The sequence below is a fragment of the Phoca vitulina genome, unplaced genomic scaffold (assembly GCF_004348235.1).
Source record: "Phoca vitulina isolate PV1807 unplaced genomic scaffold, GSC_HSeal_1.0 scaffold71, whole genome shotgun sequence".
In the NCBI taxonomy this organism is placed as follows: Eukaryota; Metazoa; Chordata; class Mammalia; order Carnivora; family Phocidae; genus Phoca; species Phoca vitulina.
This window is the reverse complement of record NW_022589774.1, coordinates 11,731,166-11,755,440: the sequence shown is the minus strand read 5'-3', so window position 1 is coordinate 11,755,440 and position 24,275 is coordinate 11,731,166. Positions and strand designations below refer to the sequence as shown.

Sequence of the window (24,275 nt, the reverse complement as noted above, 5' to 3'; positions counted from 1 at the left end):
TGTTTTAATCAGGAGAGCATAGTTTTAATCAGGAAAGGTGGTCAATTTACTTCCCAATGTAGTCAATTCTAGGAAGAAATCAATCTAATTATTTCATATAGGTGCAGGAAAATCTATATAGAAAAAAGATGTCAACTACCATAACACTGGCTACACTCTTATAAAGACATGTTTATAAAGGAGATTAATCAGTTAGTACTAAAGATGTCAGCACATCCTGTTCTGAATCATTCATATGCAATGACTTTCGTAGACTCTATTATAAAACATCCAATTTAAGTCAACCCTCCTAGAATCTTCTGATCATTTCTCATCATTAAGTACTTGGTTCAGTACTTAATAATATAATATAATCAAGCAGCAAATACATCATATTGACAAGTATTAGAATCTCACTGAATATCTGGTATAAATACAATCTACAATTGAGGGGGATATAATATTTCTCCTGGCTATAGATACGAACAGCAAACAAACATTAACTAAACTAAAAAGACCACTATTGCCAAATGTGGTATTTTACTGATTGCAGAAAAGATATGAATCTAGGGGGTGCCTGGGTGGCTCAGTCACTGGGCGTCTGCCTTCAGCTCGGGTCATGGTCCCAGGGTCCTGGGATAGAGCCCCACATCGGGCTCCCTGCTCAGCGGGGAGCCTGCTTCGCCCTCTCCCACTCCCCCTACTTGTGTTCCTGCTCTCGCTGTCTCTCTCTCTCTGTCAAATAAATAAATAAAATTTTTTAAAAAAGATATTAATCTAGAAAATATAAACTATCTTGCTAATAATGATCATTTTTATACTTTGATTCTCACATTTATATAACATAAGCCAAAATATACACTTCTTTTTCTGAATATATATTGCTATGGGAATTCCCTGTACTAGACATTCTAATTCAAATAAACTACAGAAGACAGAAGTTTTTCTGAATTCAAATTGAGCTCCATGGGGGCAATGTGTCTGACACACAGTAAATACCTAATAAATACTTGTTCATTGAAAAAAAATGAATGATAAAATATCATTTCTAATCTTTAGGAAATGTCCACCATTTAATGTTCAAGAAGTTCTTTCAAAAACTGTAAGAAAAAAAGTAAATGGGATAGAGATTATCACAATGAAGCTTACACATTTTTTATACAAGTCATATTTCCTAAGATAAGGTCATAAATCTTTAGCAGTGAAACAGAAATTTTCAACTAATAGAGTTGAAATTATCACCTCCATCCAAAGATTTCCAAAAGCAATTTTCATTTCTGTTTCTAATATTGAAGATAAAGCTGTTCCAAGAGATTTTTCAAGATCAGATACAATGCTTTCAAGTATAATGGGTAGTCCAGAATGTGCAGATTCTTCCTCATAGCTCTCTTCTAACAGTGTTGCTTCTTTAAAACAAATAGTTATAGGCTTTATTTAAGACACCAATAGAATAGTAAATATTTTACATATATAACTAGTATTTGGCCATAAATAATAAACATTTTATGTATATAATTAGTATTTAAATTACACAGAAACCAAACCAATACTTTCCTTTTTAAACAGTATTTAGAAACATGTATCTATAGAAAAGTTGTTTTGAAAGCAACATAAACATATCACATTAGCAAATGCTTTCTTTTTGACAAAAGGCAACAGAATATTTTTACTAAAATAGATAATTAGGAAATGTGTAATATTTTAACCATAATTTTAGTTTTATTATTCTCAAAAAAAAGGAAAAATTAAAAGAATGCTCTGCATCAATTTATAATAGAAAATGAAGAATTATGGATCAAAGTGTGTTTTCTTCCAAAAATAATATATTCTTCCAATTGCAGCTCACATCAGTAAATTGTTTTGAAAGGACCAAAATCTCTAGTTTAACTACCTTTATGCCCTCCCTTTTAAAGTGAGTTTTTATTATTTCAATTGATATCATTTCATTAACATTAATATTTTGACACCTGAAAACAACTGCAATTTCTTTATGGCAAAATGCAAAATATTAAGTGGCTTATTTCTACAAATACCAACTAAGGACTTAAAGTGATAGTAACAGAATGGACAAACTGAAAGCATGTTACACCTCTGAAAAACCATAAATTAAAAATCCTCTTCCTCCATCTAAATGTCATTTTCAATATTATGACAAAAGAAATTTTATTGCCAAAAAGGTCAAAAAAGTAGTAATAGTGTATATATATGAATTTTTATATAATTATACATAAAAAATACATACAATATTAAAGATTTCAATATTTTTCCAACTCAGGGAGAAGGCTTGGAATGTATTTTTAAGTTATGTTAAATTTAATATGACATTCCATCAAATATCAAGCTATAGGACAGATTATTCTGGTAAAAAAAAAAAGACAAAACAATTGTACTATCTTTACTTACTAGTTTAAAATTAAAAATAAAACTATTATTAGAATATTTCAAACTCTTCTTATTACCTGGTTTTTTATTGCATTAATAGAAGGTTATGAATAGGAAACTAATATTGAAAGGAAACTAAAAATCTCTCTCTACCTTGAATGAATATTTTCTGTATATATCCTGTAGCTACTATTATTTTAAAGGTACAAAATAGCATGTGCATGGTGATTATAAACATGTAAAAATGTATGCGAGTGTATGGACAAAAATTCAAATTATTTTGTAAAAGCATACGTAGAAGACAATAATGTTAACTGTGTTGTCTTTTGGATTACCATTATAATTTTCTTTCTTTTTTTCTTTCTTTCAATTTTCATTTATTTCTAACCATTTGTGTGCCAACAAATATTTCAATGTTATTTTAAATGTACAAGATGAAAATTTACTATTAATTCCAAATGTTATCAATAATGTCAGTACATAAAAGATATATTTCTAATTATTTGTAGTAAGAATACTACCTGCTTTCAATTGTTGCTTAGATATACAAGGCTGATGACATACATCTGTGTTCAGAGATAAGTTTAATAACTCTGCACTCAATTCTTCTTTACTGAGTGACTTCACACCACTTATTAGGCCTTTGTTTCTCAAATTTCTATCATCCCTAAGGTTGGGGTTAGGAGGAAAAAATATTTTATTTTTTATAAGATAAATCACATGGCAACTCAAAACACATGGGATCTAATCAGAGGTGGGTGATTCTCAACATGTATATTAACAAAGGATAACAGTTTTTTTAAAACCAGGAAGATAAAGGAATTAATATACAGTAGAGTCACAGCATATGAGCTTTTGAAAATAGTAAGTATTATATATTGAGTGTTTTCCTGGTACCAGGCACTGTTCTAAGCACTTTATATATATATATATATATATATATATATATAAAATCCATTCAATTCTCACAGTAAACCTCATAGGTAGGAGTAGTACTATTTTTATCACCTTTTCACAAATGAAAAACTGAGGTGTAAAGAGGTTAAGTAATTTGCCCAAACCTGTACCTGGTAAGTGGGAGCTGGATTTGAACACAGGAATATGATCATCCAAAGAGAAATAAACAGAGAGCCATAGTAAGAGAAATAATTTCCATGTGGTAGGCAATTACAAATTTACTCACAGTAAGCATAAGACAAATGGTGAAAATTTGCTATTTGCTGAAAGAAGAAAGCATGATTAGAGCATAGTGCATGGGACCAGTTTATGTGGCTATAGAGGAAGCCAAGTGCATTAATAAATGGAAAGACATTCAGTGAGTAAGTGACATGATCACATCTGTGTTTATCAGATTGCTGTTCTGGAATCCAACAGGCTTCCAGCTTTTGTTAACGGTAGAGTAGCCTGGTCAGACTAATCTTCCCACAGATGAGGATTAGAAAATTTGGACCAAAAAAGAAAAAAAAAAAGCTATCTGAAGGCACTAAGGAGCAATAAAATGAAGGTAGGAGCTGGAGGGAAGTCCACCCTCAACACAGAGGTACTGCTCTGGTAAGAGCTACAAGAGTCTATCTGTTTGCCCAAGGGCATTCTCTAATTCATCAATGGCTACAACAGAAAGCACAGCCACAGTAACTTGGAATGTAAGAAGACAATGTTCAGAGCTGGCCAGAGCAGACAAAAAGTTAAGGGGGGAACTGAAGAAGGGAGGAAACCACAGAGCAGGTGAACCCTAAAATCTGCATATAAATTCTGCCCAGAAAAAAACAACATGCTACCAAGAGACAAAGCAATCAACAGAACCAGACTTTGATATCACACAGATGTTGAAGCTATCTGATAGGGAATTTTAAATAATGTTGATTAATTTATTAAAGGCTCTAATAGAAAAGGTGAATAGCATGCAAAATCAGATAGGCAATTTCAGCACAGATGAAAATCATGAAAATTAAATGTAACTGCTAGCAATAAAAAAAAAAAAGCCACAGTTACAGAAATGAAGAATGTCTTCAACAGGGTCCTCAGCAGACCTGACATAGGCAAGGAAAGAAATTACAAACTGGAAGACAGGTCAAAAGAAATTACCCAAACTGAAATAAAAAGAGAATAAAAGTTTTTTTTAAAAAATCCAGCAGCTGTGGGATGACATCAAACAGTCTGTATTAGTTATCTATTGCTGTATAACAAATTATCCCAACACTTAGCACCTTGAAACAAACACTTATTATCTCACACAGCTTCTAAGAGTCAGAAATCTGGGAGCAGCTTGACTGGTTGGTTCTGGTTCAGGGTCTCTCACAAAGTTGGAACATGCTGTTGCCTAGGATTGTAGCCATCTCAGAGGTCTAACTGGCTCATTCATGTGGCTGTTGGCAGGCCTTAGTCCATCACTGGCTCTTGGCTGGAGGCTTCAGTTTCTCACCATGCGGGTCTATTCCATAGGGCTGTTCACAGTATGGCAGCTTGCTTCCACAAAACAAGTGATTTGAGAGAGGAGAAAGCAAGAGAGTGCCCGAGAAGGAAGTTCCAGTCTTTAATATCCTAATTTTTTATAACCTAATCTGATTGTGATAGTATGTCACTGGTACAACCAACCCTGGTATAATGCAGGATGGGACTACACAAGAGCATTAATACTAGGAGGCAGGAATCATTGGGGTCATCTTGGAAACTGGCTACTCTAGTATAACTGTAATATGAGAAGGAGAAAAGAGGGAATGGGCAGAAGAAATATTTGAAGAAATGGTGGCTGAAAATTATCTAAAACTGAAGACAGGAAACCAGAGATCTGAGAAGCTCAGAGAACATCAAGCAGAATAAATCCTTCTTCTCTACCCATCCCCCCTAGCTCCGCGCCACACACACACAAACACCTGGACATATCTGCTAAAAACTGCTAAAATAAACTGCTAAAAAAGCAAAAGACAAAGAAAAACCCTTGAAAGCAGAAAGTAAAAAAAAAAAAAAAAAACACATTACATATAGAGGAACAAAGATAACTTTTACATCAGACTTCTCACCAGAAAGCATACAAACTAGAAGAAAATGGAGTGACCTCTTTAAAATACTGAAAGGAAAAAAAAAAAATCAACCCAGAACTGTATATCCAGCAAAAATATCTTTCAAAAATAAATTAAGAAATAAAGACATTATCAGACAAACAAAACCAAAAATTTCACTGCCAATAGACACATAATGTCAAATAAATTTGTTTAGGCAGAAGGAATATAACACCAGACAGAAACTTGAATCTATAAAAATAATTAAGAGTGCACAAAATGGAAATAAAATATTCACTTAAAATATTCACTTATTTTTAATTGCTTTAAATGTCAAATGATGGAAGCAAATATAGTAAAACACGTGCTTATCATCATTTTTGTAAAGGTAACATATATGACAATGATAGCACTAAGGATGGGAGAAAGAAACTGTTATAAGATCCTTACACCTAACATGAAGCAATAAAGTATTATTTGAAGGTAGACTTTGATCAAGTAAGATATATACTATAAATGCCGGGCAACCATTAAAATATTTATTTCAAAAAGGTATAAATATTCAATAATGGAGATAAAATGGCACCATAAAACAAATACACAATTAACTCAAGAAAGAAAAAGAACAGATGAAACAAATAGAAAATAGCAAAAAGGCAGATTTGATCCAACCAATTAAATGTAAGTGGTATAAACTCATCACTTAAAAGACAGAAGTTGTGGGGCACCTGGCTGAGTGGGGTTAAGTGTCCGACTCTTGATTTTGGCTCAGGTCATGATCTCAGGGTGGTGAGATCGAGCCCCATGTCGGGCTCCACACTGAGTGTGGAGCCTGCTTGATTCTCTCTCTCTCTCTGCCCCTCCCTGCTTGTGCTTTCTCTCTCTCTCTCTCTCTCTCAAAAGAAAAAAAAAAAGACAAGTTGTCAGACTGGACAAAAAATAAAGTACCAACTATATGCCACCCACAAAATACTTACCTTCATATAAAGACACAGGTTAAAAGTAAATGGATGGGAAAGGATATACCATATAAATACTAACCAAAACAAAACTGGAATGGTAGTATTAATACTAAACGAAGGAGACTTTCAGGAACAGACAGAGACATTATATAATGAGAAAGGGGTCAGTTCTCCGAAGACAATCCTAAACAATCCTAAAAATGTATGCATCTTACTACAAAGTTTTTATAACACATGAAGTAAAACAAACAGAACTGAAAGGAGAATTAAACAAACCCAGAATTATAGTTAGAGATTTCAATACTTCTCTCTCAATAATCACAGAATAAGTAGACAATTGGTAAGGTTATAGAAAACCTGAACAACACTATCAACCAACTTAACTGAAATTTATAGAATGCTCCACCCACAAAAGCAGAATATAAATTCTCTAAGTGCATGTAAAACATTCACCAAGATAGACCATATTCTTGACAATAAATCAAACTAACAAATTTAAAAGAAATCATATCATGTTCTCAAATCAAAGTGGAACTAAAGTACAAATTGATAGCAAGAAAAAAACTGGAAAATGTGCAAATATTTGGAATTAAACAACAAATATCTAAATGTCAAAGGGAAGTTATACTGAACTGAATGAAAATAAAAATAGAACATCAAAATTTGTGGGATCCAACTGAAACAGTGCTGACAGGTAAATTTATAGCAGTCTCAAACAAGTGATCTCAGCTTCCACTTAAACTAGAAAAAGGGCACAAAGGGGCATAAAAGTATTTTCTGGGGTGATGGAAGTGTTCTATGTATCGAGAGGGATGTGGGCTACACCAGTATATTCGTTGTCAACATCCTATAGTAAAGATCTGTGCATTTCAATATTGTACATTTTCCCTCCAAACACAAAAAACCTTATAAAAATAATCATGTGGGAGGACAGGGAGTAAATAGATATAGATAACAGAAGAATGGGAGAATTTTGATAATTGTAGCTGAATACTTAGGAGTTTATTAATTCTTCTTCACTTTGACTATCGTTGAAATTCTCCATAATAAAACTTTTTTTTAATTAAAAAAGAAAAATTACATTACTTTGTGAAGAATAAATGGAGGAGAGCAAGTATGGAAGCAGAGAGCCTAAATTAGTCTTAGAGTCAAAAAGGAAGTGGAAAAATAGCATGGCAGACAAAGGATGGTGGCAGGGGAGATGAAGAAAAGATCGCACAGGACCCGTTAACTGACCAGATATAGATTATGAGGGAGGAGCGGTTATCAAAAATGACTCCTAGGTTTCTGGCTCTAGCAAATGGGTGGAAAGTGGCACCTTTTATTCAGATGGAGAACAGTTTAGAAAAAAAAATCAAGAGTTCATTTTTGGAGATGGTACGTCCCAGATGTCTATGACGCATCCAAGTAGAGAAAGCAAACAAATAGATGAATATACTAGTCTAGAATTCAGAAGAGAGATAGAGATATGAACTAAGGGTTGCTGGCCCACACTCAGGATTGTAAATTTAAAGTAATGCACTTAGAATTAGGTACAGTACATAGTGTTGGAGAAGGGTTCTCCTAGCACTGTCATTATCAATATTATCATCATCATCATCATTCATTTAACAGCATATTCATAATAAGTAGGTGGGACTTATGCAATAGACACAATTCCGGCCTTTTAAAGGAAAAAATAAAAATAAAAAACAGGCTCCCCTAGAACATAATGCTAGAATTAAAAGTAAAGTCCGACTACAAATTTTCATTTCACTAAAAATGTTACATCCGTTAATCCCAAAACAGTGACTGCAGAAATAATGGAGAATTGATAAAGTCTCACCAATTTAATTTTCATTCTAAGTTGAACTAAAAAAGCAACAATTACATAGCGATTACCTCTCAAATTTAGCTTATATCAAATTCAAAATGATTAACATATTAATTATGCTGTTTCAGCCTTCCACAAACTCCAAGATGATATGTTATGCCCTAGATCAAAAAATAATTTTAAAATAACCTAGAGACAGAAATCTTTAATATTTCCTTTAATCCCCAAAGAACACCATACCATCATCTTTGAAGACAGCTAAAATGAAAATTTTTTTAATATTTTTTAAAAATTTTATTTTAATTCCACTCTAGTTAACATACAGCATTATATTAGTTTCAGGTGTATAACATAATGATTCAATGCTTCCATATATTTAAAATGATAACTGACCAAACTGCCTTACAAGAAAAACCTTAGGGCTATTCATTTCTTTTTTTTTTTTTAATTTTTTTATTGTTATGTTAATCCCCATACATTACATCATTAGTTTTAGATATAGTGTTCCATGATTCATTGTTTGTGCATAACACCCAGTGCTCCATGCAGAACGTGCCCTCCTCAATACCCATCACCAGGCTAACCCATCCTCCCACCCCCCTCCCCTCTAGAACCCTCAGTTTGTTTTTCAGAGTCCATCGTCTCTCAGGGCTATTCATTTCTATAATTGCTGTATTTCATACAGAATTTGGCATGATTGTGAAACTGTAAAAAAAGAACTCCACTTTTCAGTGAATAAAACTCAGACAAAAACAGCAGTTTACAATTGCTCTTCTTGGTTCCTTCAGAGCCTTTTCTCACACACGATGGGTTCAATTTTGCTTAATGTTATGTTAGTTTTACCTTAGAACTAAGTTATGAAAATACTAGTTGGGAATGGAGGGGAAGGAGAAAGGGAAGAGGAGGAGAAGACCCTTACTGAGATCATTTTATGTACTGGGCACTACCCTAACTGCTTTATGTATACATTATCTAAGTACTCACAATAACTCCAGGAGGCAGGTATTAGTATCCCCCTATATTTTACATGTGAGGAAACTAAGGTAAGCAACTTTCCCAGGTCACAGGGCTGGTAAATGGGAGACCCATGACTCCAGCCCTCACTCTATGAACAGGCACCAGAGGTGTACCACCAACATGAACTGCCTCTTCCCCACAAATTAATTAATTAACCTTCTTGCCCCTTGACCAAAAATTTGTCAGACTTTTATTTCTGAACTATTTTGTTGACAGATTAAATTGGCTGTTCTCAGTTTTTATAAAAGGTTTCTGAATGTCAGATAAATAAAACTGAAGACTTCATAAGTTTCAAATCTCATTCTTCTATAGTTTACACATTATAAGAATGTGACACAAAATTGAATATGCTTACTGGCAGTTTTCGAAAATCATGTACGTTTTTGATCCTTAGTCTGGTGGGTATAATATGACTTCTAAAAATTCTCTGGTATAGTTGCTATTTAGAAAAAAAAAAAAAAAAAAAAGAGTAAAATGACTATGAAACTCACGTGCACAGAATAACAGTAGAACAAGGGAATAATTCCTGGTACTGAAGACAGCATTTTAATACCCGGTCATCATTATTCTCGTCACTCAGTCCATCTGCAAATTTAGCAAAAGCGATAATCAATAAGCATACTAAAAATCTGGACAGTATTTACAAGTCAAAAAAATCTAAAAGAAAGAACACTTCTTAAATCAAAAGAGAAAAATAAGACACAGCAAAACAATGCCTTAAAAATTCGGGATCTAGAGTTCATGTAGAATTCCAAAGAAGGTAGAACTCAGGTAGAATTACCAAAGTAGTTAGTTTACTACTAAAATGAAATAGGATATGACTATTAATAAACACAAAAGAAAGAAAGTGATCAGTAAGTTAAATGCCATACTAGAAACTTAAAGCTATGAATTCTAGTCTCAATTCAGTCACTTAGAGATTATAAATTATAGGATTATATCATGCTTAAAATGACCTCCACCTAAAAGAGGTCTATAAAATAATGAATAACTCTTCTACCATCAACAGAACCATTTTCATGTGTCTGCTTTTCCCTAATCTCTAAACAATTAACATTTAGAGATGCACAGGAAAAGGCGATATGGGCCCTAGGTAGGAAACACAAAAATTTCTACCAAGTGTTAACGAATGGCTAACACAGCGTCCTCTGGCATTCTGCAAGCCTTAAAGCATGATGTAAAAGTTTGGATTTTGTGAAAATGATGTAATGTGTAGAAAAACAAGACCAAAGACAGTGTTTTTCCTAAGTCCTTACACTGCCTGCCTCAAAACTACCTCGGGTACTTAATAATAAGATTTCAGGGCCACACCCCAGACCCACTTCTGTATAAGAATCTTTGGAGTCTGGACCCAAACATGAATTTAAACTCCTGGTGAGCTCTTACACACTAAAATTTAAGATATACTAGACAAGGAGCCTCAACTCTGTTCCCAGACTATAACTCTTTTCCCCTCAACTTTTAGCCTATATTACTTAGTCCTCTAAACATTCAAATTAGAAAACTCATTCATTCAAGGAATAAATTTTTATATAGGGCTGAATTCGTACCCAAGCCTCTGTGCTAAGTAACTGGATATACAAGGACAAACTCTTGAGGAGCTCACAATCTCTAGTGAAGTCTAGACAGAACTGAATTGATCTCAGAGCATAAGCCCGAAGATATGATTCAGTTCTTTTATCAGACAACCAGTAAGCCAAGCAGACATATACTACAGTAGCCGATTTTCCTTCTTTTAGTCCACAGAGTAAATACCACACTATAAGGCAAAATGGGCAGCAAAAAATTATTAGCTTTAAACAACTCAGCAGATGAAAGGTTAAAGGTTACAGTATACTGTTCTAAAGGTATCAAAGTTCAATATTATCTGTTCTGTCACTTTTTCTAGAATACGCGGGGCTTGAAAACATGCCTAAAACTGCAAGAATATTCATGAAATATTTATTCAACAAATATTTCTGAGCACCTGCTTAGGTACTGTTCAAAAGTGAACAAAACAAAGACTCTGGAGACAGATTAATCTGGGTTTGAATCCCTGCTTTCCCACTTACTAGCCATGTAATCTTGGGCAAACTGCTTAACCAGGAAAATGAAATAAGAAAATTTATAGGAAACAGTTAGCTCAATAAGAGGTAATAGCAAGTATTTTTTAAGTAATATATATTTATTAATTAAAACTCAGCTCAAATGGCACAACAGCATGACCTCTACTCACAACACCAAAAACCCCACAAAATTCTGTATAAATTATAGTTAATATGATATTTAATATTTAAGAATTTAAGAATTTAAGCTTCTCAACAGCTTCTCACTGATGCGGCCCCAGAACAGTGTCTGGTACAGGTATTTGGCAAATACATGAATCAACAAAAATATAGTAAAATATAAAAATGATGGAAAAAATGTCAGGTGTGGGGGTGGCAGATAACTATTTTTCCCTTATTATAAAAATAAAATAATTTAGAAAATCTGGAAAATGCAGAAAACAAAGAAAATTAAAATAACTCATAATTCCATCAGCTAAATATATCCAACATTCACCATCTGTAAGTATATAATGCATAATCTAACAAATTTGGGATGATTTTTTTTATTCTTTTAAATCCTATTTTGTCATTAACATTTTTTGAAATACAGTAGTATTCTTTCACATAGCTATAGTATTGTATGCAACTTCTCCAACTGTTAGACACTCAGGTTGTTTCAAATTTTTTGCTGTATTAATAATACTGTTATGAACCTTACTTATATAGATCACTGTCAGCATCTCTGATTATGTCTTAGAAAACATTTCTAGAAAGAGAATTGTATCTTTAGGCTTCTTGAAACACACTGATAAATTGCTCTCCTGAAAAGTTAGTAATTCATATTCTCAAAGCACTGGTATGATGCAAAAGAATAACTTTCTAAACTTAGAAGCAATAAGAAGAAGAAAGGAAAAGTGAAAGATCTAAACTAAAAATATCTATACATCAGAAATTAACATTAAAAACGTCAAACAGGAGAATATTTGCAGTGAACAAGGGGCTGCTTAGTTGTACTTCTTTTGTGAATTACCTATTAATAATCTTTGTCCATTTAGAGAAAAGGGATTTTTTGTTTTTCTAGTCAATCTGTATAAGCTTTTCATATAACAAGGATACAAGAGAATTATTGCCTATTCTAAGCCATAAACCATCAAGTACTTTAATTTAACTCAACCAATCTTCACAATCATTTTTTGACCTGGAGGTTATTTTCCCCCATTTCATTGACTTAGTTGCCTCATCTTTAACTTTCCCCAGGTCAGGTTATAAACCCAGATCAATCAGATTTCAAATCCTATTCTCCTCTCACCACACTAAATACTACATCAAATAAATATAACTTTGAAAAGAGTTAAGGACAAGGCTAAAATTATAGTCAATGAAGGCAATTTAACATGAATTATCTACATTTCTTTTTTTGATGGAAAAATGCCTATTTAAAAAATACATTGTTACAATACTCAATGATTATGTAAAAGGAAAATAATACACACAAAATTAGCAATTATTAAGAGCTAGTTGCAAATGTGCTTGACATTTGTAAAGTACAATAAAAGTTCATTTTGTTTTTGCCTTTTTCCAAACAGGAACTTTAATTTTACTCAGGAATCTTGAATTGAGTTTTCTCATAAGAATATTAGTTTATCATTAGAATATAAAATGTAATTTTATTATGATAAAAATTTCTAATGGATATCATAAAATCGTTATCAACAGAATAAACCTATTAAATACATTGTACTTTATATAAAGAATGTTTTTAATGATCAATGAAGAAAACAGCGATACAGAGAAACACATAAAGGACTTACCTGACAAAGACAATTACAAATAATCTATTATTATATCTACGACCTTATAACTAAAAGCAATTTGAGCAATTTAATAAAAACTACCATCAAATACCATTCAAACATTAAAGTAAAATATGGATTTCGAGGAAGACACCCAGAAATTGAAACAACACAGACATCTGAGACCACTACTATGATCTACCCTCCTCAATCATCAAAAAAAGCAGAGACTGAGGAAGTTAAAGCATCAAAAAAGCATATGAACATGGAAAAGTCAAAGGAAATATACCAAGCATCTATAAATAATAAATGTGGCCAAAATATCTATTCTAAAATGAGCTCTAAAATAATTTTCAAAGCAAATCTATTGAAGAAATAGACATGCTATTTAGGACAAGTTCTTAACCTCTCTGTCTCAATTTCCTCATTTATAAAATGGGGCTAATAACTTCCACAAGTACTATATGGCTTGAATGAGATATTAGCTGGCAAAGCACTTGGAAAAGGGTCTGGAGAATAATGACAATATAAGTGTTATCCATTATTATCATCCTTATCCATACTATTAAATAATAAAATATAGTTTATATCAACAAACTAAAAAAAGTAGAAGATTAAGAGTTAAAAAAAATTCTCCTCTCCTTTTAAGGTTTGGGGTTTTACTGACAGGATGGTTTAGATCAGGGGTTAATTTTGTTAATTGTGTAGTTGTTAAAAAAAATACAAAAGTATCACATACTTTTTAGTTAGCAACACATACCAAAGTATTTATGAGTAAAAATGATATGATACAGTATCTGGGACTTGCTTCAAATTACTACAGGAGTTCCAAGAGTAGAAAGAGGAGAAAAGGAAATGAGAGAATAAACAAGAATGGCAAAATGCTGATAATTACTGAAAAACAGTAAGAGGTACACAAGGAGTCATACATTATTCGACCTCTGCATTTGAAATTTTTCATAATGAGAAGTTAAAAAAAAAAAGAACCACCAAGATGTTCAATATAAATGTTCAAACATTTTAGTATTTTCTTAACTTTAATATTTGTGGTTCTCCTTTAAAAGCTTTTAAACATACCACACAAAGCTGCTCAAAATGCATAAGGATTGTATATAAAACATACTAAAAGCTAATAAATATTTGTAAAGGGAATGAATGAATGAATTATGGAGGCCCTTTTTCTTCAAAGATTTAAGACTAAACGACTGTGCCAAAAGCCTTCTCAGGGTTAATACCATGATTAGATTCATCATAGGATGAATTCTTTCATATCTTATTGTATATGAGTAGAGTAGACAACATAAATCCACGATATTTAAGTTAGTGTAAATGTACGTATATAAATGAATGAGTTGAGAAGAAACAAGGTTTTAAAGAATGAAATAAATCCTCTAAATATATGGATAAACTCTGCAGAGGCAACAGTGTTGCTTTACACATGGATTTTTTTTTTCCACAAGGTGATACATATATATAACATAAAGAGCATACTTAGGTTCTAAAACTAAAGTGATTTAAAAATGACTGAAAAGAAGCTAATATGGAAAAAAAATAAATCAAGAGAAACTCTATAGACCTTTATTATACAAACACCTCCTAATTACAGATTCTGACAAACCAGAGGAAAACAATGCCTCTCTCTGCATTATACAAACTGCACAGTGACAGATTCTAATCAGGGACAGATTAGAAACCTCAATTACTTACTGGCTTCGTCACTCAACAATGGTATTTAAAAAAAAAAAAAAGAATTCAAAGTACTATAATATAGAAAACTATGCATACAGGACTATACAGTCACTATCTGTGAAATAAAGACATAACCTAAGAAGGCCTAGAAGCAGAAAAATAAAAATCCAAGAACACCTGAACCAAGCCCAATAGAATACCCCTAATCATCACTACGTCTGGCCATTTCATTCCAATGATTATAAATTCTTTTAAAGTTTCGCACCATTTCCCCCCAATAATGAGTCAGCACCCAAACAAATCTAAATCAGGAAACACCCCGAGAGAACAATACTTACAAAGTTTTTGAGATGCAAGCTGTAGTGACTGACCCCATAGCTTTCTGTCTTGATTTTTGAGACTGTCATTGATGAAATGAACTGCAGGCACAGCTTTGTGCTGGGCATGTTTTAGCAGTTTTCCTGCCTTCATACGATCTAGCTCTTGTATGACCACCCAGGGAATTATTAACACAAGTCTGTCAAAGCCTGAAAAATAAAAAAGATTTCTTAGAAGTCAACAAATATTTATTGAGCTACTAAATTGAACTGCTGTAGGAGCATTGGAAGTTTTAAAGTAAGGAATTCACAGTCTAAATGAAGAGATAATACATAAAAAATGGTAACTAAAAATAGATATAAGTATGGGGCGCCTGGGTGGCATGGTGGGTTAAGCATCTGACTCTTGCTTTTGGCGCAGGTCCTGATCTTAGGGTCAGGAATTCAGCCCCATGTCCAGCTCTGAGGGCGGAGTCAGTTTAGGACTCTCTCTCCCTCTGCCCCTGCCCCCTGTGCACACGCTCTCTCTCTCTCTCTCTCTCAAATAAATAAATCTTTAAAAGAAAAACAAAAACAGATGTAAGTAAGTATCAAATGAATGTTACAAAAATAGATACTATAGGAGCTCAAAGAAGAGTAACTTTGGATTGTTAGGTTAACCTATGAAGGCGCTTTTTTTTTTTTTTTTACTTATGCTGATTATTAATATATATATTTTAAGACATATACTTTATAACATATCTAAATGGAAATGTATTTGTGGGGGAAAAAACCACCCCACATCATCGTTAATATAAAATATCAACTCAAATAAGAAAATCAGAATCATGCTTTATAAATACCTGGAATTTCTGTTGTCTTCAAAATTCTAACAAAATTGAGGTGATTCATCAGAATATTTGTGTCAATAACAATTAGAAGCTTTTTATCTGAAGCAGTATTTGCTAGAGAAAAAGAGCAAAGTTAGGATTTCATGACACTTGATAACAGACTTGTATAATAACCGAAGTTTTGATATCATAGAACTTTGAAGGTATTCTTAAAAGAAGGCAGTCCTTTAGACAGACAAAACCGTGTTTACTCTAATCCTTAAAAGAACAGTAATCAATGTTTAACTATCTACGAGTGAAACATCCTGAATTGTCTGAGTGGATTTTAAATCATAAACTAATTTGCTCCACTAGTAACTATGTTTGCCAAACCTTGTTCTGCATCACTAGTAGTGGTACACTTAGGATTTATAAGCTAATTTTAATACACTGTGAGTGAAATATAATTGAAAAGATAAATATGTGTAAATGAAAGAAAACAGGTAAGATCAGCATTATTATTTCATAGGGTCATTGTGAAGATCAGATAAGTTAATGCACAGGAAAACACTTAGTAAATTGAAAAGTGCAATATGAATGTTAATGTAGCATTACATTTTTATAAATACAATTCAAAATTGTATGCTAACAGACTTTGGGTAATATCTATCACCTTCTCCAAGTAGGAAGAATGATCAAAACTTTACTACATAAGTAAGAAATCCATGCATATAATACCTTTGAGCAACTGGCATTATTTCTTTTTTTTTAAGTTTTTATTTAAATTCCAGTTAACATACAGTATGATATCAGTTTCAGATGTAGAATTTAGTGATTCATCACTTACATACAATACCTAGTGCTCCTCACTACAAGGGCCCTCCTTAACCCATCACCCATTTAACCCATCCCTCTGCCCAGCTTCCCTCCAATAAGTCTCAATTTGTTCTCTAACTATTTCTGATCAGGGCTTTACATAGTTGAAACTGTCAAAAATTATGATTAAGGGCAAGAATAAAAGACAGCTCTGATAGTTGATAGAATAAAAGATAACCCTGATTACTGACCCTTGGCAAAAAAAGAGAAAGAGAAAATATGTCTAACTGCCTAATAATGTGAGATGTATAAAACAAATGATAAAACAAGTATTAGACCTGACTCTAGTCACTAGAAGACATATACCATACCTTATTGTTTCAAATGAGCACATTTTAACATTTTTCATCTAAATATTATAAAAATTGAATGTTGGCTCATTAACTCCTGAGAAAGCATAGGAGATCAGAAACATCATCCTCTACAGATAGGGTATACCAGCACAGGAATGTACATCATCTTCCACCAAGTCAATCTCCATGCTTGTTAACTCTCCGGAAGATAAAACCACAGGTAAATCCACACTTTTTCCCACACGTGCAGCATGGAGCTCTTCCACTATCTGCATCTAAATTATAAAAGACCCACAGTAAAATATTTTGGATTATCTACTTGCAGATTAGTTAGGATTAGAAAGCAATTAATTCTAATAAATTCACTTGAGATGGTTTGTGGGGAAAAAAGTCACAAAAATATGGAGGCAGAATGGTGAAAGAATACAGATTTATAAACATACACAGGTTTTTTTTGTTTTGTTTTGTTTTAAAGATTTTATTTATTTGACAGAGAGAGACACAGTGAGAGAGGGAACACAAGCAGGGGGAGTGGGAGAGGGAGAAGCAGGCTTCCCGCGGAGCAGGGAGCCCAATGTGGGGCTCGATCCCAGGACCCTGGGATCATGACCTGAGCCAAAGGCAGACGCTTAACAACTGAGCCACCCAGGCGCCCCCATACACAGGCTTTTAAAAGTAGCTCTTCTCTTATTACCTCTGTAACCTTAGGCAAGGAAATTATTTAACTACCTTGGGTCTCCATCTGTTCATCCACAAAATAGGAATGTTAAATAACTATTGCCTGTTGGTATTTTGGTGAGGATTAAATGAAATAATATGAAGTTCCCTGCACAGAGCCTAGTACATAGTAGACCTTCAAAATAAGTTCATTCTCATCCCATTTTCACTTTAATGTACTTTGGGAGCCAACTATCTTTTCATCTGGATGATGAGCCTCTTCTTGAGATTTCTAAGATTGTTTATGAGCCATCAAAAACTGAAATCTAGATTTTAAGACCCTTCTCACTTCAGGGAAGTAGTTCCCTGATGTATTTTGATGCGAAGAATTGTATATCTAATCTAGATTTGGAGCAGGGATGAGAAATCTTTCTTCTATCAAGGAGCACTGACCCACAGGACAGAAAAATACAACTATCACAAATAAAAAGTAATCAATATGGTTTTAAAGTCTTCTTTAAATAGAAAACTACAAAGTGTTTCATGGATCTAATTTTAATTTAGGACCAAGAAACATAAAAGTCTATGCAATAATTCCAAGAGGGTCAATCAGGAGATTCTAGCTGGGAAATGAAGCAACAGGTTAAAAATAAATAAATATGCACGCACTCTCATTTTCACTGAATAACATTTTCATCTTATTGCTGATTAGAAAAACGAGGCGAACAGATTATTACCACACTGAATTTTGGTAAGCCTAGGCATAAGCATGCAAAAGTTATGATAACATTAAATCAGAATTCATGTAACTTGTAGGCTATAGACTCCATGCTCTTTATTCAAAACAGTTTAGAGCTTATTAGAAACAAAGACAAAAAGGTGATCAATTAAATGTAAATATCCTCCAAGTAGTTTTTCATAACTTTGTAAAACTTACATATTGATTTAAGTAGAGATATCACTGCTACTTTCATATTACCAAGGTTTATATAGTCATTATTTATTATTTATATAAGAACTGTTTGACTTAATTTCATTGAAATATTCAAAGTAAATAAGTATATCAGTAACCTCTTGATCTGTATCTTGAATAGTTGCAAGTGATGCTGAAGAACATGGAGCTTCAAAACTCTGAAATGAAAAGTAATTTTATTAGTTAAGAATGAAGCATATACTCCATTGTACATATGAACCACATCGTCTTTATCTATTCATCTGTTGAAGGGCATCTTGGCTCCTTCCACAGTTTGGCTACTGTGGACATTGCTGCTATGAACATTGGGGTGCATGTGCCCCTTCTTTTCACTACATTTGTATCTTTGGGATAAATACCTAGTAGTGCAATTGCTGGGTTGTAGGGTAGCTCTATTTTTAACATCTTGAGGATCCTCCATACTGTTTTCCAGAGTGGCTGTACTCAGCCATCAGAAAGGATGAATACCCACCCTTTGCATCAACATGGATGGAACTGGAGGGGATTATGCTAAGTGAAATGTAAGTCAAGCAGAGAAAGACAGTTATCATATGGTTTCACTTATATGTGGAACATAAGGAATAGCACGGAGGACCACAGGGGAAGGGAGGGAAAACTGAATGGGAAGAAATCAGAGAGAGAGACAAACCATGGGAGACTCTGGACTTCAGGGACCAAACTGAGGGTTACAGAAGGGAAGGGGGTGGGAGGATGGGGTAACCGGGTGATGGGTATTAAGGAGGGCACGTGTGGTGATGAGCACTGGGTGTTATACGCAACTAAATGAATCACTGAATGCATCAAAAACTAATGATGTACCATATGTTGGCTAATTGAACATTAAAAAAAAAAACAGTATAAAACAAACAAAAAAACCTTGGGGACAAAAAAGAATGAAGCATATACCTAGAGTAGGGTTTTCAACATTGGCACTACTGACATTTGGCACTGGATAATTCTCTGTTTTAGGGATATGATGTGCATTATGCTGTTTAACAGTATCCCTTGCCTCTACCCAGTAAATACCAGTAACACTACTCCCTCCCAAACTTGACAATCAAAAATGTCTCCATCAAGTCAACAGCCAAATGCTCCCTCTCGGGTAAATTGCCCCTAGAAGACAAACTGCCCCAGAATAGAAAAGCCTCATTCTATTAAGTCAATGAAACAAGGTGGAAAGTCTTTAAAGTTTACTCATTCATATATACATTCCTGAAAATATTCATGTTCTAAGAATAAAACTACATGCCACCCTGAGAAACAGAAAGAACCACCACGGCCAAGATAAACAAGCTGGCCTTCAATGGTGGGAAATTTTCACCCAGAAGTAGCTGACCCATTTCTAAAAGTGACATGACAAAAAAAAGGGAACCTAAAGATTAGGAGATGGCTGAAGGGAAAAAGCTGAAAACTGCAATAGTTGTATTCTACATGGGTAGAGGGCCAGAGGTTTGTGTTTTAATTTTCTTTTTTAGCAGAGGTTGAAAATCTACTAATTCCAAGTTTTCACTGGCACTTTTGCTAAGCAGATGGGACTTACCTGACCCTCTGTACAGGTAATAGGGAACTCAGCAAAAGCCACTACTAAACCATATCATCTTCTAAGAATTCTCCAACATAACACCAAACTCACACATATTTTACAGGCAGCTATATATGGTATAAATTACATACTCTCTTTAAAAAAGTGTATCACAAAAGTAGGGACCCGAAAGGGTACGTGCACCCCGATGTTTATAGCAGCAATGTCCACAATAGCCAAACTGTGGAAAGAGCCAAGATGTCCATCAACAGATGAATGGATAAAGAAGATATGGTATATATATATACAATGGAATATTATGCAGCCATCAAAAGGAATGAGATCTTGCCATTTGCAACGACGTGGATGGAACTGGAGGGTATTATGCTGAGCGAAATAAGTCAAACAGAGAAAGACATGTATCATATGACCTCACTGATATGAGGAATTCTTAATCTCAGGAAACAAACTGAGGGTTGCTGGAGTGGGGGGTGGGGTGGGAGGGATGGGGTGACTGGGTGATGGACACTGGGGAGGGTATGTGTTCTGGTAAGCGCTGTGAATTGTGCAAGACTGTTGAATCTCAGATCTGTACCTCTGAAACAAATAATGCAATATATGTTAAGAAAGAAAAAAAGAAGAAGAAGAATGTAGAAGGAGTGGAAGAATGAAGGGGGGGAAATCGGAGGGGGAGAAGAACCATGAGAGACGATAGACTCTGAAAAACAAACTGAGGGTTCTAGAGGGGAGGGGGGTGGGAGGATGGGTTAGCCTGGTGATGGGTATTGAGGAGGGCACGTTCTGCATGGAGCACTGGGTGTTATGCACAAACAATGAATCATGGAACACTATATCTAAAACTAATGATGTAATGTATGGGGATTAACATAACAATAAAAAAATTTAAAAAATAAAAAAAATAAAAAATAAAAAAGTGTATCATACGTTGCTTTCCTGGGAATTCGGCTGCCATCCTAACTTCCCAACATCAGTCCTCGCATGGTATATATAACACCATATACATCACACACATAAGTTCATGATAGCTTTACTGTCCCCATGACCCTGGATTTTACAATCCCTTCTCCCCCTGACTTTAAATCTCACCAGATCCCTAAGGTCCTCTCTGACTAAGAAGTGCCAAACAAGTTAGAGATTATTATCAGAATTTCCTACGGGACTCCTGATATTTGAAGTCTTGTTGTTTGTTTACTTAGGTCATTACTACCCTTCACTGTCTTTGACCACAGGCCACTTCCAGAGACTTCAGTAAATTTTCTATCACTCCTCCAAACCAGGAAAGTTCATGTCAGTTGCTCCTGAAGACCTCTCCCTATTAAAAAAGAAAGTCTCAGTGGGCATTTATTTAACTGTTTGCCTCCTCCTACCATGCTTTAGTAAATATATGAATTGGGATACAGCCCTCCCTGGGGATGGCAAATGGGAGTATCAATAATGAGAGTGACAATGGTTTTATCTACTGGAGTGATTCTGACCTGAAAACCAGATTACACTGCTTCCCTGATTATGTTTCAGTGGCTTTCCATACCATCTGCAGGATACAAGATAAAACAAAACAAAACCTTTCCCATGGGATACAAAGTAATCCATTGTCTGAACCCTGGCTTCCTCTCCCACTTCCTCTCCTATACATAGATTTTCTACACATCTCAACGCTAGTCATACGGAACAACTTAAGTGCCCATGTACGCTCTTGTCATGCAACCTCATGACTGTACCATTAGGATGCTGGCCCTCCCATATGCACCCCAATGTTCACAGCAGCAATGTCCGCAATAGCCAAACTGTGGAAAGAGCCGAGATGCCCTTCAACAGATGAATGGATAAAGAAGATGTGGTCCATATATACAATGGAATATCACTCAGCCATCAGAAAAGATGAATACCCAACTTTTACATCAACATGGATGCGACTGAAGGAGATTATGCTAAGTGAAATAAGTCAAGCAGAGGAAGTCAATTATCATATGGTTTCACTTATTTGTGGAACATAAGGAATAACATGGAGGACATTAGGAGAAGGAAGGGAAAAATGGGCGGGGGGAATTGGAGGGAGAGATGAACCATGAGAGACTATGGACCTGAGAAACAAACAGGGTTTTAGAGGGGAGGGGGGAGGGGGGATTGGTTAGCCCGGTGATGGGTATTAAGGAGGGCACGTACTGCATGGAGCACTGGGTGTTATACGAAAACAATGGATCGTGGATCACTACATCAAAAACTAATGATGTACTGTATGGTGACTAACATAACATAATAAAATTAAAAAAAAAAAAAAGGATGCTGGCCCTCTATCCTGGTAGGACTCTTTTATTCCTTGCTCTACACACCCTTCACTACCAAGCGCAAGAATCTCCACCCTGGTGAGCCTTTCCTGAACTCACCCCCAAATTTATACTAACACCAGCTCAATTCTTAGTGCTCTTTTATTTCACTGAATTGCAACTCTATTTGTCTACTAATCTGCCTCCCTGGGAACTTCCTAAGGGTAAAAATCATCTTATTCATCTCTAAATCCCTAGAACCTAGAAATGTACCTAATACATAACAAGTAGCTTTAATTAATGTTTGATAAACTGTTGAATTGCTACCTCATAGGTCTGTAAGGATTAAGTGGGATGCTGTTTATAAAAGTGTCCTATAAACCATAAATCTTAGAACATTAGTTTGCAACTGCGAAGGGAGGGTGCAAACAAAGGGGTCTCTACAAAGGACTATAAAACTTAAGAAACAAAAGAAGCTATTTTCTCTTAGGAAAGCATAACAGGATTACTAAATAACAGGATTACCAAATCCAGAAAATAACAATTATTTCCTTATAAAGTACACTCATCATTTTAGGAAGATAATTATCATTGAGGAACTTGTGAGGAAAACAACAAATGTAATATTAAGAAGATTACTGTCAATAATATGCTAAAGAGAATATATGCAAGATAAGAACAGTATTTATTTGCTGCTCCTGTGTCTAAATGACTTTAAGTCCAATAAGACTGCTATCAAAGGAACAGTTGATAAAGAGTTTTAATTCCAATAACTGGAAAGTAATCATGCAAAAATTCCTTCTCCTACAACTTAATATTCATGCTATGTACGTCTTTTGATTTATGTGGTAATTCTATTTAGAGACTAAAAGAAACTGTAAGGTAGGGGCGCCTGGGTGGCTCAGTTGGTTAGGCGTCTGCCTTCCGTTCGGGTCATGATCTAGGGGTCCTGGGATCGAGCCCCGCATTGGGCTCCCTGCAGTGGGGAGCCTGCTTCTCCCTCTGCCTGCTGCTTCCCCTGCTTGTGCTCCCTCCGTCAAATAAATAAATCTTAAAAAAAAAAAAAAAAAGGAAAGAAAGAAACTGTACGGTATACTGCAGGGGACTGCTCACACTGTTCTTTAGATGCATAGTACAGGGTAATGAACATCAAGCAATGACACAAAGATGTTCAATGAACATACTCCCAACTTCAAATTCTATTCTCACATTTTACACTAGAGAACTGCTTATAACAAAAAAACTGGAGCTTTACTTTAAGAAAGCAATAAAAAGAACAAACTCAATTGTTTCCTTCTTTGGACTCCTTCAAGTTCACTGAATGAGAAGTACTCTCTCCAGCTCTTCCAGCCTCCCTAGTTACAATCCCTCTGTTTTTCCTAAGAGTATCTTACACTGCAATCTATAGTCTTCATTCCTAAAAGGAGGTAGGCTCAACCAGCCTTGTTTTTTTTTTAAGATTTTATTTATTTATTTTAGAGACAGAGCACGAGCGGCAGGGGAGGAGTGGAGGGGGAGAGACGGACTCCGCACTGAGCGCAGAGTCCAACGCAGGGCTCAATCCCACGACCCTGAGATCCTAACCTGAGCCAAAATCAGGAGTCAGCCGCTTAACCTACTGAGCCACCCAGGCGTCCCTCAACCAGCCCTGTTTAAAAGCAGGCTCTAAATTTCAGTCTGTCAGAAGTTCTGAAGTTCCAAAGGTTCGAAAGTTCTCTTAAAGGTAAATAATGTTATTTGCCACACAAACAAGGCTTTAGAGATGAGGTTCTCAAATTAGTCCACACATGCTGATTTATTACATAACTTAAAAGCAAAATAGATGTGCCAAGTTTTCCAACCTGGATCTCTGTATATGCAGTTCCCTTTGCCGGGAACATCC

The 24,275-nt window shown here is 34.7% G+C and overlaps 1 protein-coding gene across 4 annotated transcripts in view; it reads right to left on the bottom strand.

Annotated features, from left to right (window-relative positions):
• Positions 1-24,275, bottom strand: part of SWT1 (SWT1 RNA endoribonuclease homolog) — a 101,274-nt gene that overhangs the window by 60,198 nt on the left and 16,801 nt on the right. For 3 of the 4 annotated variants that reach the window (XR_004297960.1, XM_032393056.1, XM_032393058.1), the window contains exons 6-12: positions 18,685-18,744; positions 17,102-17,231; positions 15,821-15,922; positions 15,000-15,188; positions 9,644-9,737; positions 2,883-3,028; positions 1,222-1,385 (exon numbers count right to left, since the gene is read on the bottom strand). Coding sequence is in view for 3 of the 4 variants with exons in the window: in XM_032393056.1 (XP_032248947.1) it covers positions 1,222-1,385; positions 2,883-3,028; positions 9,644-9,737; positions 15,000-15,188; positions 15,821-15,922; positions 17,102-17,231; positions 18,685-18,744 (885 nt within the window). In the remaining variant the exon portion in view is untranslated. The remainder of the gene's footprint in view (positions 1-1,221; positions 1,386-2,882; positions 3,029-9,643; positions 9,738-14,999; positions 15,189-15,820; positions 15,923-17,101; positions 17,232-18,684; positions 18,745-24,275) is intronic. The other variant, XM_032393057.1, reaches the window with a different exon arrangement.